The 13,797-nt window shown below is 43.6% G+C and overlaps 1 protein-coding gene across 2 annotated transcripts in view; it reads right to left on the bottom strand.

Annotated features, from left to right (window-relative positions):
* LOC106578541 (partitioning defective 3 homolog) overlaps positions 1-13,797 on the bottom strand; it is a 568,924-nt gene that overhangs the window by 278,286 nt on the left and 276,841 nt on the right. For both annotated transcript variants that reach the window (XM_014157480.3, XM_014157481.3), the window contains exons 10-11: positions 10,331-10,470; positions 8,935-9,063 (exon numbers count right to left, since the gene is read on the bottom strand). In XM_014157480.3, coding sequence (XP_014012955.1) covers positions 8,935-9,063; positions 10,331-10,470 — 269 coding nt within the window. The remainder of the gene's footprint in view (positions 1-8,934; positions 9,064-10,330; positions 10,471-13,797) is intronic.

The following is a 13,797-nucleotide window of genomic DNA, read 5'->3' as shown; positions in this document are numbered from 1 at the left end:
ATGGAACAATACGCGTCTTATCTAATTCCAAGGCGCATACTGAAGATATTGGAAGAACTGTCCACATTTACTTTGTCAGCCAACAGGATGAGTAGGCCTAACTAACAGCAAAAGCATTAGCCTATGTCAATCTACTATTCCTCATAGTAAATAATTTGACCTATTCTATTCTGACCGAGAAATAAATATTCCAAACATAGTCTGGGGCAGTTGTGGGATGCGTAGACCCCAAATTAATACAACCACGCAACAGATCAGCACATTTAGCTTAAAATGTTGATAAACTGTTAGGCTATTTCTTCACATTATAAGTGCAGCAATGCGCACCCGGCAGTAGGCTAGAAGCGCAAACGCTCCAAGATACAATCAATTAATAATGGCGCCGGAGGGGATGGCTGCCGTTTTACGGGATACTAACCAACTGCACAATTTTGTGTGTATTTTCACATCGTTTGTAACTTATTTTGTACATAATTTTGCTGCTACAGTCTCTTATGAACAAAAAGAGATTCTAGATATCAGAACAGCAATTACACACCGTGAACTGGACAAAGGTTTTGTCTATAATGAGTCCGACACAAAGGATATACTGCTTCTCCGAGACCAGGCCCAAATCCCCGTCATTTGCGTGAAGAAGATGCAAATACAGGGGGTGGAGATCGTGGGCCCATGTGAGAATTCGTTGGCGAGTGGGTAACCAGCCTCGACCATCCGTTCTATTGGCCAGCATGCAATCATTGGAAAATAAACTGGATAATCTCTGCTTGAGACTATCCTATTGACGGGACATTAAAAACTGTAATATCTTGCGTTTCACTGAGTCTTGGCTGAACGACGACACGGATAATATTCAGTTGGCTGGGTTTCCTGTGCATCAGCAGGACAGAACAGCTATGTCTAGTAAGACGAGGGGTGGGGCTGTGTGTCTATTTGTCAATAACAGCTGGTGCGCAATGTCTAATATTAAGGTAGTTGAGGTTCTGCTTGTCTGAGATAGAGTACCACATGATAAGCTGTAGACCACAGTTTCATCTATAGTCTTTATAGCTGTCTATTTACCATCATAAACCGATGTTGGTACTAAGACTACACTCATCGAGCTGTATAAGGCCATAAGCAAACAAGAAAATGCTTATCCAGAAGAGGCGCTCCTAGTGGCCGGGGAGATGCAAGTAAACTTAAATCCGTTTTACCTAATTTTTACCAGCACGTCACATGTGCAAGCAGACAAAGGAAAAAAAAAAAAAAAAAAAACTCTAGACCACTTGTACTCCACACACAGAGACGAGTACAAAGCTCTCCCTCGCCCTCCATTTGGCAAATCTGACCATCATTATATCCTCCTGATTCCTGCTTACAAGCAAAAACGAAAACAGGAAATACCAGTGACTCACTCAATACAGGAGTGAGAAACAAGATTCTCTGGTCTGGTAAAACCAAGGTTTGAACTCTTTGGCCTGAATGCCAAGCATCATGTCTGGAGGAAACCTGGCACCATCCCTACGGTGAAGCATGGTGGTGGCAACATCATGCTGTTGGGATGTTTTTCAGTGGCAGGGACTGGGAGACTAGTCATGATAGAGGGAAAGATGAACAGAGCAAAGTACAGAGAGATCCTTGATGAAAACCTGCTCCAGAGCGCTCAGGATCTCAGACTGGGGCTAAGGTTAACCGTCCAACAGGATAATGACCCTAAGCACACAGCCAAGACAATGCAGGAGTGGCTTCGGGACAAGTCTCTGAATGTCCTTGTGTGGCCCAGCCAGAGCCCGGACTTGAACCAGATTGAACATCTCTGGAGAGATCTGAAAATAGCTGTGCAGCGACACTCCCTATCCAACCTGACAGAGCTTGAGAGGATCTGGAGAGAAGGGGAGAAACTCTCCAAATAAGGTGTACCAAGCTTGTAGTGTCATACCCAAGAAAACTCAAGGCTGTTATCGCTACCAAAGGCGCTTCAACAAAGTAAGTAAAGGGTCTGAATACTTATGTAAATGTAATATTTCAGTGAACAAAATATATATACATTTGGAAATTTGAAAAAAAAACCGTTTTTGCTTTGTCATTATCGGGTATTATGTGTAGACTGATGAAGGAAAAAAATAATTTCATCAATTTCAGTGAAAGACTAACGTAACAAAATGTGGAAAAAGTCAAGGGGTCTGAATACTTTCCGAATGCACTGTATGTTGCAAATGGAGGACGTTTTTCCCGTGGTTCATTTTCATGCCAACCAGGTAGACTATACGCCTGTTGTAAAGTGAAGCAATGTGCTTAAAATTAGGAAAGTTGAGAAATAAATATAGTAGGCCTAGCCTATAGAAAGCTGATGAGAGCCTCCTCTTTTTAATAGAGGCCATCACTCTGTTTTCTCATGCAATTGCATAGCCTATAGAAACATTGCACAACATGAGCTCATAGCCTCTCATGGAGTGTTTGATTAGATTTTCGATTACATTTGCATTGATGTCAGAGAGATTAGAGGGACAATAGAGTGCTGAGTACCAGGCAGTTAGCAAGTTTGGTAGGCTACTAATGACCATCAGCAGCTTGGAGAAGCCTAATTACTGTGACTAAACGGTCACGTGGAATTTGACTGCCATCACTCCTCACATCCTCCCCTGCCAGGCCACTGATGAGGCCGCCTGGGGCCAGAGAGGGCCTTCGTGTTAACCTCCCCCCACCAGGGGCAATCCCTCTGGAGCTCACATCATCTGTTATTATCCTCCTCACCCTGCCTCACACCCCCGAGCTCTAATTCTTCGGTAGTGGGTATAGCAGCCATTGATCTAAAGCCCTTATTTCTTCAACATCTTTACAGTTTAGTCAAGCCTCAGTTCATAGACATCTATTCTTCTTCTTCTTTTCTGTTCTGTGAAGGGCGAGGGGTTGGGCAAGGATGGGCTGAGGCGTCAGAGCTCATTTTCCTCTGCTCCCATCGCGTTTGGACAGCGATGTGTAAAGGCTAGCGATGACGGCCCTATCAATAAGTCAGTCCATCTGCTCTACCGCATCCGCTTGCTGCTCTTTGAAAATGTCTGTCGCTGCCCCCGAGTCATGGAGAGAGAGCAAGAGTGAGAAAGAGCGAGAGCGAGACAGCGAGACAGAGAGAGAGAGAGAGAGAGAGAGAGAGAGAGAGAGAAAGAAAGAAAGAAAGAGAGAGAGAGAGAGAGCACGACAGCAAATGCAAACGTAATGAAATTTTATTTTACCTTTATTTAACTAGACAAGTCAGTTAAGAACAAATTCTTATTTTCAATGACGGCCTAGGGACAGTGGGTTAACTGCCTTGTTCAAGGGCAGAACGACAGATTTTTACATTGTCAGCCCGGGGATTCAATATAGCAACCTTTCGGTTACTAGTCCAACGCTCTAACAACTAGGCTACCTGCCGAACAAAGGGAATACTCAACCCTGTTCAACTACTCAACAATCGCCGTTTATCTTTTCTGATCTGTTGTGAGAACACATAGTTTTGATGGAAGCATCATTAAACCTTACATTCTGTAATTAAAAGTGCTTTTAAGCAAACATAAAGCACGGTCAATTAATTCCTGTAAAACACACATGCCACCTCCCACAATCTACCAATAAAGAGATGTGGTGCCTGATTCACCACTGACATTAAACATCACAAAGCAAATATCAACAAGACAAACCTGATCCTCTGCATGTTGATTTATATGGCTGTGTCCTGTGTGTGTGGGAAATGTCCTCTCTCTCTCTCCTCTCTGACAGCAGTATGCCTAAAGTAATGTACCACATTACTCACGCTATGATTTAGAACTGCACTGTAGTGGATGGGGGCCTGGATGATGTGTTTATGGTGACACACACTCACGCAAGTATGTACGCACGCACCCACACCCCCACACACACACACACACACACACACACACACACACACACACACACACACACACACACACACCTACTCTAGTGTGTGTGTGACTGTGAGGCAAATACCAGTTCCTCTCTTCTCTCCACTATACTTTATTTGCAGTAACTGTCAGCGGTGGAGCCCTGTCCTCTTAATCAGATTTTTATGAACATACTTGTATGGATTATTGAGATCCATGAAAGCGCCAGACTCTCTCTGTATGTGTGTGTGTGTGTCCATGTGTGTGTGTGTGTGTGGCATAGCACCTTAATGCTAATGTGAAAAGGAGAGTAATGAAGCAGCTGTGTGCTAGTTTGCACTCTTTCATCTACACTACACACACACACACTTAGGAAAGTTCTCAGGAGAAAGGGATCGAGAGACAGAGAAAGAGAAAGCGAGAGAAAGAGGAAGAGAAGTATTGTGTCTCTATGAAGTGATTCTTAATAAAGTAATGTTTGAGGAGTGAAGAGAAGAGAAAGTGTAATCAACATCACTTTTTGGGGTTTTAGGTTTAAATAAAATTTTATTTTGATCACATGCTCCGAATACAACCTTACCGTGAAATTCTTACTGACAAGCCCTTAACCAACAACGCAGTTGAAGAAATAGTTATGAAAATATGTACAAAAAAAAGTAAAAAAAGTAACAAAAAACACAATAAAATAACAATAACAAGCTATATACAGGGGGTACCGGTACCAAGTCAATGTGCGGGGGTACAGGTTATTCAAGGTAATTTGTACATGTAGATAGGGGTAAAATGACTACGTATAGGTAATAAACAGTGTGTAGCAATAGGTAACAAACAGTGTGTAGCAGCAGTGTGAAAACAAAGGAGGGGGGGTCAATGTAAAACTCTTGACCCGTTCCACTACAGCCCCTTCGATGTGAATTGGGGTGTGTTCGGCCCTCCTTTTCCTGTAGTCTACGATCAGCTCCTTTGTCTTGCTCACACTGAGGGAGAGGTTGTTTCCCGTTGTCAGTGATCAGGCCTACCACTGTTGTGTCGTCAGCAAACTTAATGATGGTGTTGGAGTTGTGCTTGGCCATGCAGTCGTGGGTGAACAGGGAGTACAGGAAGGGACTAAGCACGCACCCCTGAGGGGTCCCCGTGGCAGATCTGTTGCTGCCTAACATTACAACCTGGGGGCGGTCCGTCAGGAAGTCCAGGATCCAGTATCAGAGGGAGATGTTTAGTCCCTGTTTAGTCCCAGGGTCCTGAACACTGAGCTGTAGTCAATAAACAGCATTCTCACATAGGTGTTCCTTTTGTCCAGGCGGGAAAGGGCAGTGTGAAGAGCGATTGAGATTGCGTCATCTGTGGATCTTTTGGGACGGTATAAGAATTGGAGAGGGTCTAGGGTTTGATCATGATGGTGTTGATGTGAGCTATGACCAGCCTTTCAAAGCACTTCATAGCTACTGACGTGAGTGCTACGGGGCAGTAGTTATTTAGGCAGGTTACCTTCAATTTCTTGGGCACAGGGACTATGGTGGTCTGCTTGAAACATGTAGGTAATACAGACTCGGTCAGGGAGAGGTTGAAAATGTCAGTGAAGACACTTGGCAGTAGGTATGCGCATGCTCTAAGTACACGTCCTGGTAATCCGTCTGGCCTCACGGCCTTGTGAATGTTGACCTGTTTAAAGGTCTTGCTCACATTGGCTACAGAGAGCATGGGCAGCTCACGGCTGGGTTTCCCTTTGTAATCCGTACTAGTTTGCAAGCCTTGCCACATCCGATGAGCATCAGAGCCGGTGTAGTATTATTGACGATTTGCCCATTTGATGGTTCGTCTGAGGGCATAGCAGGATTTTTTACAAGCATCCGGATTAGTGTCCCGCTCCTTGCAAGCAGCAGCTCTAGCCATTAGCTCGGTGTGGATGTTGCCTGTAATTCATGGCTTCTGGTTGGGATATGTACATACGGTCACTGTGGGGACGACGTCATCGATGCACTTACAGTTGAAGTCTGAAGTTTACATACACCTTAGCCAAATACATTTAAACTCAGTTTTTCACAATTTCCGACATTTAATCCTAGTAAAAAGTCTTAGGTCAGTTAGGATCACCACTTTATTTTAAGAATGTGAAATGTCAGAATAACCGTAGAGAGAATGATTTATTTCAGCTTTTATTTCTTTCATCACATTCCCAGTGGGTCAGGAATTTACATACACTCAATTAGTATTTGGTAACATTGCCTTTAAATTGTTTAACTTGGGTAGAACATTGCGGGTAGCCTTCCACAAGCTTCCCACAATAAGTTGGGTGAATTTTGGCCCATTCCTCCTGACAGAGCTGGTGTAACTGAGTCAGGTTTGTAGGCCGCCTTGCTCACACACACTTTTTCAGTTCTGCCCACACATTTTCTACAGGTTTGAGGTCAGGGATTTGTGATGGCCACTCCAATACCTTGATTTTGTTGTCCTTAAGCCATTTTGCCACAACTTTGGAAGTATGCTTGAGGTCATTGTCCATTTGGAAGACCCATTTGCGACCAAGCTTTAACTTCCTGACAGATTTCTTGAGATGTTGCTTCAATATATCCACATACTTTGCTTTCTCATGATGCCATTTATTTTGTGAAGTGCACCAGCCCCTCCTGCAGCAAAGCACTCCCACAACATGATGCTGCCACCCCCGTGCTTCACGGTTGGGATGGTATTCTTCGGCTTGTAAGCCTCCCCCTTTTTCCTCTAAACATAACGATGGTCATTATGGCCAAACAGTTCCATTTTTGTTTCATCAGACCAGAGGACTTTTCTCCAAAAAGTACAATCTTTGTCCCCATGTGCAGTTGTAAACCGTAGTCCGGCTTTTTTATGGTGGTTTTGGAGCAGTGGCTACTTCCTTGCTGAGAGGCCTTTCAGGTTATGTCAATATAGGACTCGTTTTACTGTGGATATAGATTATTTTGTACCTGTTTCCTCCGGCATCTTCACAAGGTCCTTTGCTGTTGTTCTGGGATTGATTTGCACTTTCCACACCCAAGTACGTTCATCTCTAAGAGACAGAACGTGTCTGCTCCCTGAGCGGTATGACGGCTGTGTGGTCCCATGGTGTTTGTACTTGCGTACTATTGTTTGTAAAGATGAACGTGGTACCTTCAGGCGTTTGGAAATTGCTCCCAAGGATGAACCAGATCTGTGGAGGTCTTGGATGATATCTTTTTGATTTTCACATGATGTCAAGCAACGAGGCAGCGAGTTTGAAGGTGGGCCTTCAAAAATACATCCACAGGTACACCTCCACTTGAAACAAATGATGTCAATTAGCATATCAGAAGCTTCTAACGCCATGACATACATTTTGGGAATTTTCCAGCCTGTTTAAAGGCACTGTCAACTTAGTGTATGTAAACTTCTGACCCACTGGAATTGTGATACAGTGAATTATAAGTGAAATAATCCATCTGTAAACAGTTGTTGGAAAAATTACTTGTTTCATGCAGAAAGTAGATGCCCTTACCGACTTGCCAAAACTATAGTTTGTTAACAAGAAATGTGTGGAGTGGTTGAACAACGAGTTTTATTGACTCCAACCTAAGTGTATGTAAATTTCCGACTTCAACTGTATTGATGAAGCTGGTGCCTGAGGTGGTATACTCCTCAATGCCATTGGATGAATCCCGGAACATATTCCAGTCTGTGCTAGCAAAACAGTCCTGTAGCGTAGCATCCGCATCATCTGACCACTTCTGTATTGAACGAGTCACTGGTACTTCCTGCTTTAGTTTTTGCTTGTAAGCAGGAATCAGGAGGATAGAATTATGGTCAGATTTGCCAAATGAAGGGGGCGAGGGAGAGCTTGGCACGCCTCTCTGTGTATGGAGTAAAGGTGGTCTAGAGTTGTTTTTCCTCTGGTGGCACATGTGACATGCTGGTAGAAATGAGGTAAAACAGATTTAAGTTTCCCTGCATTATATTCCCCGGCCACAGGGAGCGCGGCTTCTGGATGAGCATTTTCTTGTTTGCTTATGGCCATATATAGCTCGATGAGTGTGGTCTTAGTGCCATCATCGGTATGTGGTGGTAAATAGACGTCTACGAATAATATAGAGGATAGAGTTAGGGTAAACACAGAGACAGATTGAGTGCTACAGGGTAAAGTTAGGGTTAAAGCCTAAACCCTTGTGTCTGCCAGGCCACTCAGATGACAGGGAGACTGTCAGACCTGCTGAATGGAGGGTGGAGGAGGGCAGGACACTATCCTTACTATCCTCACCATCTGTTGCCAGACAGGGAAAGTCACCCCAGAACTGCTTACATAAAAGTGTGTGTGTGTGTGTGTGTTTGTGTGTGCGTGCGTGCGTATGTGTGTGCATGTATGGTATCCCATGTGTGGGTCTGAGAGATTATGTGTATCCAGTGTCAGATAGGAGAGTGGTAGACAAACCAACCCCTGGAGAAGGTCTGTGTTAATGTGACTTGGAGGAAGGGCCAGTCCAAATCTCTTGCGTCCCAAATGGCACCCTATTCCCTACATAGTGTACTACTTTTGACCATGGTCCAACAGGTACTGGTGAAAAGAAGTGCACTATGTAAGGAATAAGGTGCCATTGTGGACTCATACCATATCTACTGGTGATCCTAAGGGGACTGGGCTCTATAATGGCTGCATGGTCAGAGGACAGACAGGGGAGGAGAGGCAGGATAATACTGTTTACCTGATAAAACACTAGACAGACAAACACACAGAGACGTGCCCCTGACCTGCCTTAAATCAGCCCTTCCTCAAAACAAAGGGAGCCTGATGGCCAGGCACAGGGCCGGGGAAGTGTTTGAGCTGTGTTTGGGGTGGGAGGGATAAGTCTGGAGCAAGTTCATGTGGATCCCTATGGTACTGATAATGAGGTCCAAGACAGAAGGTCATAGACAAAGGGGTGACATTGAGCTGGTGTTGATGGGAGTGTGGATAGCCGTAATACGGCTGAAGACTCCATTACTATGGGCTACTTCCATATCAGAGGTGTGAAAAGTAGGGTAGGTGTAGCGATGGTGTGGACAAGTGATTGGTGATGTGAGTAAATTTGACATTTGATTAACTTACCACTTCTCTAGGTAGATAGGAGTCCTCTTGGCGTAGGACTAGCAGACTGACTGTTCCTCCCATGGGGGTGACCCTGAGTAGAGCCACCACCTCCTCCTGACTCCTCCCATTCAGGTCTACCCCATTCACCTGGACACACACACACACACACACACACACACACACACACACACACACACACACACACACACACACACACACACACACACACACACACACACACACACACACACACACACACACACACACACACACACACACACACACACACACACACACACACACACACGGGTAGATATAGGGTATGTATTAATACATGTTGCTAACTTGTGTTCATGTGCTACTGCCTTGTACTGTCTTGAAACAATTACTAATTCCATTCTACACATAATCGTCCTCTGTTTTCATAGAGGAGCTGTGACTGCCTGACATCTATAAATATGGGGTATTTCTAAGAGCGGACATTTTCCAATTACATAGTCTATGATTTTCATGTCATTCTGATTGGACTGTTGACACAAGATTATTACGTTAATTTCCCTATCTTTAGCCACTCAGAGCCCAAGGTAAACAGCCCTACAGGTACTCCACTCTGTGATATAAGGGATACTTCGGAATTTTGGCAACAAGTCGCTTTATCTACTTCACCAGAGTCAGATGAACTCGTGTATACCTTTTTATGTCTCTGTGTCCAGTATGAAGGAAATTAGAGGTAGTTTCGCAAGCCAATGCTAATTAGTGTTAGCACAATGACTAGAAGCATGCCAGCAGATATTCATAGACTCAGTCATTGCGCTAACGCTAGTTCACAATTGTGCTAGTTAGCAACTTCCTTCAAACTGCACGAAGAGACAAAAATGTTATCCACAAGTTCACCTGAGGGCTAGAGGCGTCACTACGGACACCCTGGTTCGAATCCAGGCTGTATCACAACTGGACGTGATTGGGAGTCCCATAGGGCGGTGCACAATTGGCCCAGTGTTGTCCGGGTTTGGCCGGTGTAGGCCGTCATTGTAAATAAGAATTTGTTATAAACTTACTTGCCTAGTAAAAAAAAAAAAACTCTGGGGAAGTAGATAAAGGGCCTCATTGCCAAAATATCCCTATAAGACTCTTTTCAATGGCAAAGCCCATTCAATAAGCCTTAGTGTCTTAAGCATATCGGTAATGGCATTGGTGTAGACACAACAATCATGAATGACATAGGACATAAAGGTGTTTTATTCCATATCACATAAAACAATGTTGATTGGATGTCTCAGAACAAAATTCAAAATCTATGGAAGGAAGAGGACAAAGTAAGGGTTGGAGCATGACAAGGGTAATGAAGAGGAAGGGGTAAAGTAGGAGGAAGAAATAGCCAGAAGAAAGAGACTTCATTAATTCTGCCTCTCACCTCTTGCAGCTGGTCGCCAGCCTTCAGGCGGCCATCTTGGATAGCAGCGCCCCGAGCCAGGATGTTCTTGACATAGATGGGGGCGGAGCCTCCTATGGGGACGTCACGTGATGTGATGCTGAATCCAAGACCCTCAGGACCTGCAGGAGGAAAATAATACACCAAACATGAACTGATTGCAGGACTGAAGGACCTGGTTTTTATGCCCCCTTTTATTATGGATTCCCGAGTGGCGCAGCGGTCTAAGAGACTGCATCTCAGTGCTAGAGGCGTCACTACAGACCCTGGTTCGATTCCAGGCTGTATCACATGATTGGGAGTCCCATAGGGCAGCGCACAATTGGCCCAGCGTCATCCAGGTTAGGGTTTGGCCGGGGTAGACCGTCATTGTAAATAAGAATTTGTACTTAACTGACTTGCCTAGTTAAATAAAGGTTAAACAAAAAAATTATATATATTCTTTGAAAAGCGCATCAGGAACCAAATGTGGAAGGACAACTTTATTTATGGCTTTGACAATCATGTCAAACCTATCAAACTACAGTACTTAAATAAGTCATCTCAAATGTATTGGTTTGCATGGACGGTCTTCTATTGGTGAAAGAATGGGCGTGCAGCTTAGGTTGTGGTTCAACATACAAAATAAGCATGAAATCTCCAAAATGTCTAAATATAAGTAAAATCTATTAACCAAAATTGGGTGTTTGTGATAAATGTGTACTTTATACATGTGTGTGTGTAAGGACAGCGGGACCACAGATGTGACATGCTTGAATTTAAAACTGGTTGCAGACAAGAATAGCAGCATGCAGAGTAAAGGTTTCTGTCGTTTTGTGCGGAGTCTTTATTCTCCCTTTCTGTGGAGTGTCCACAGACATTAGACACAGATAATGGTCAGCAATGGGGTGAGAGGATCCTCTGCCTTCGCCCATAACACAGAATTAGATGCTTTTGATACACCACATATCATACCAAATAAGGTTTCCTAGTGAAAACATTAAATGTTAGAAAACAATGTTAAGGGTTCAGGCATCGTAGCTCTGTAAAGATGTTTCCTCCCAAGTTCTGACAATGGCCTTTATACGGTTCTAAATGACTATATCTGTGTCCCAAATGGCACCATATTCCCTATGTAGTGTACTACTTTTGATCAGAGCCCTATAAATGTGCACTATGTAGGGAATATGGTGCCATTTGGGACACATCATATAAATTGCCAGACGGGGAAGGAAGGGAAATTCAATAATAGCCTACAAAAAGGGGAATATCAACACTGACCTTATCGACCGAAACAACCCTACACTGTCTGCCCAATAAAGGATTGGTCAGAAGTAGTGGGCCCTGGTCAAAAGTAGTGCACAATAAAGGGAATAGGATGTAATTTAGGAAGCATCCAAAAGCATCGCCAAATGCCAGTAAGGATATGAATGACATTTCCACTTTTAGATGGGGAAGAATGGTTCCACTCAGTGAGTCAGTGAGATGTGTCCCTCCCTGGTAAACAAGTTATCCATTAATATGTGTAACCGGCACGGGGTGGCGGGTGTGTTGTTAGTTGAAGTCTTCCTGACAGTAGAATGATTAGTATTCTTGTTGAAGAGATTGTTCATTTTACTGGCCTGTCATTCACTGTCTGATCGCTCATCATGACCTATTTTCTCCTCCCTTCAGTGTCTCGCTGGTTGATACCGACGGACTGACTGTGTGTGTGTGTGTGCATATGCGTGTTGTTTTTGCCTCACTAGCACTAAGATGAAGCAGCAAGAAAACACACTACCCAGCAACTTTGGGTGTATTCTATATTCAGAAATGAAGATATAGATCTTGGAACAAAGAGGGGTACACACCACAACATGAGAATGTTGCTGACAGAGAGGTGTCAACAAAGTTAAGTCGTTGAATATATTGAGGTTATTTCCTTCCTGCCAATACAGCAGGAAGAACGCTCTTTACTTATTATAGAGTTCTGTAAAACAAATGGATAGATAGTTAGTCTAACTGGGATGTGCCTAAGATCCTTTCTGCACTAGTAGCCGGTGTCTGCTAATACGGCTGCTGCCCCTACTGCTGTCTGGGATCCTCAGTGTGTACGTACAGTAGTGGAATTGGTTACATCCAAAATGGCTCTCTATTGCCTTTATAGAACCTAGGGCGTAGTCTGAATCAGCTGGTCTGTGAAGACCACTATCCTCTACCCTTCTGTTCTGGCAATTCCAATCCATTCAATTTCTCCAATCAGTCTACTTAGCCGAATCAAACTCTACATTCTAAGATCCCATCGTTAAGGGCTTCCATTCAGGCAATTAGCAGAATGCATCTCTCTCTAATAGCACTGGCTGTGATTAACTAGCATACTGACGTCTTTATTTGGGGTAATAGAAGCTTTTTGGATTAACACTACCAGGCCTGAGATCCCAGCAAAAATTGGCTTTTCATTTATCTGACTTTATCTGCATACACAGCACTTATATTAAGCCTCACAATTAAGTGATTTACCATTTTATTTTCAGGAGAAATTGACAAACAGTTGCATTCATGAGTTTCATTGACACGTCAATAAAAAAAAAAAGAGGTCCGCCAAAGCAAAAACCTGATAAAAAATGTATATGAACGCAGTAAGTACAGAAATAGCTTGCGCACTGCGAAATGAATATCCAACTAGTCAGTGACAACTGTGTGGAGTTTGTGACAGCAACTATATGAGCTTATTACAGTATTATAGACACTATGTCCAGGGACGTTCTATGATCTGTGTAGAAGAACCCCTTACCTTCTAATGGCTCTTGTGTAGCTTGTGAGCATGATAGAGCAAAATGCTGAGACTCAGCTTTTCATAGATAGCTTTTAATAGTTTGTAGCTCAAACCATTCGGACACTACAGATATTTTTGTATAGAAACCAGGCCCCTTCGGGATCAGCCCTTGTCTCCCAAACACCGCTCTAGCTCAGCCCCCGTTAGACTAATGGTTAGTATCTACGGATGCAGCATATACAAATCCAACGGTACAACCCAGAAGTATTTAGCTCAAACCCACAATGTTTAAAAGGGGTGAGAAGTCCAAAACACACCGGCGATACGGTGGGACTCATTGGGTTAAGTCTGAATCCCGTATCCGATAAGCCAATTATGTAGCAAACATGAGGAGACGTAGAATGAGTCTTAATGGGCTGCGTCGGTCTGTCCTTTTGGCTGCATTATTTGATTAAGACACTTTTGCTAATTTCCCAGCAAGGAAGGATGGGGGGTCTCTCTCTCGCTTTCCCTCTGCCTCTCCCACTGCCTCTCCCCTCCCCTCATGGAGGAATCAAGACACACAAATGAATAAATAATGGACAAATTGGAAATGGTCTCTGAATACTCTGCAAATGGACAGTTAATTTTGAATTTGATAGGTTCCCTTACGGAAAAAACAACATGAATTCACATGTGGAAAATCATGTGTCAATAACTGATTTCACTTGGATTC

The sequence above is a fragment of the Salmo salar genome, chromosome 19 (assembly GCF_965601325.2).
Source record: "Salmo salar chromosome 19, fSalSal1, whole genome shotgun sequence".
NCBI lineage: Eukaryota > Metazoa > Chordata > Actinopteri > Salmoniformes > Salmonidae > Salmo > Salmo salar.
The sequence above is the reverse complement of the archived record's forward strand: the minus strand, read 5'-3'. Positions and strand labels throughout refer to the sequence as shown.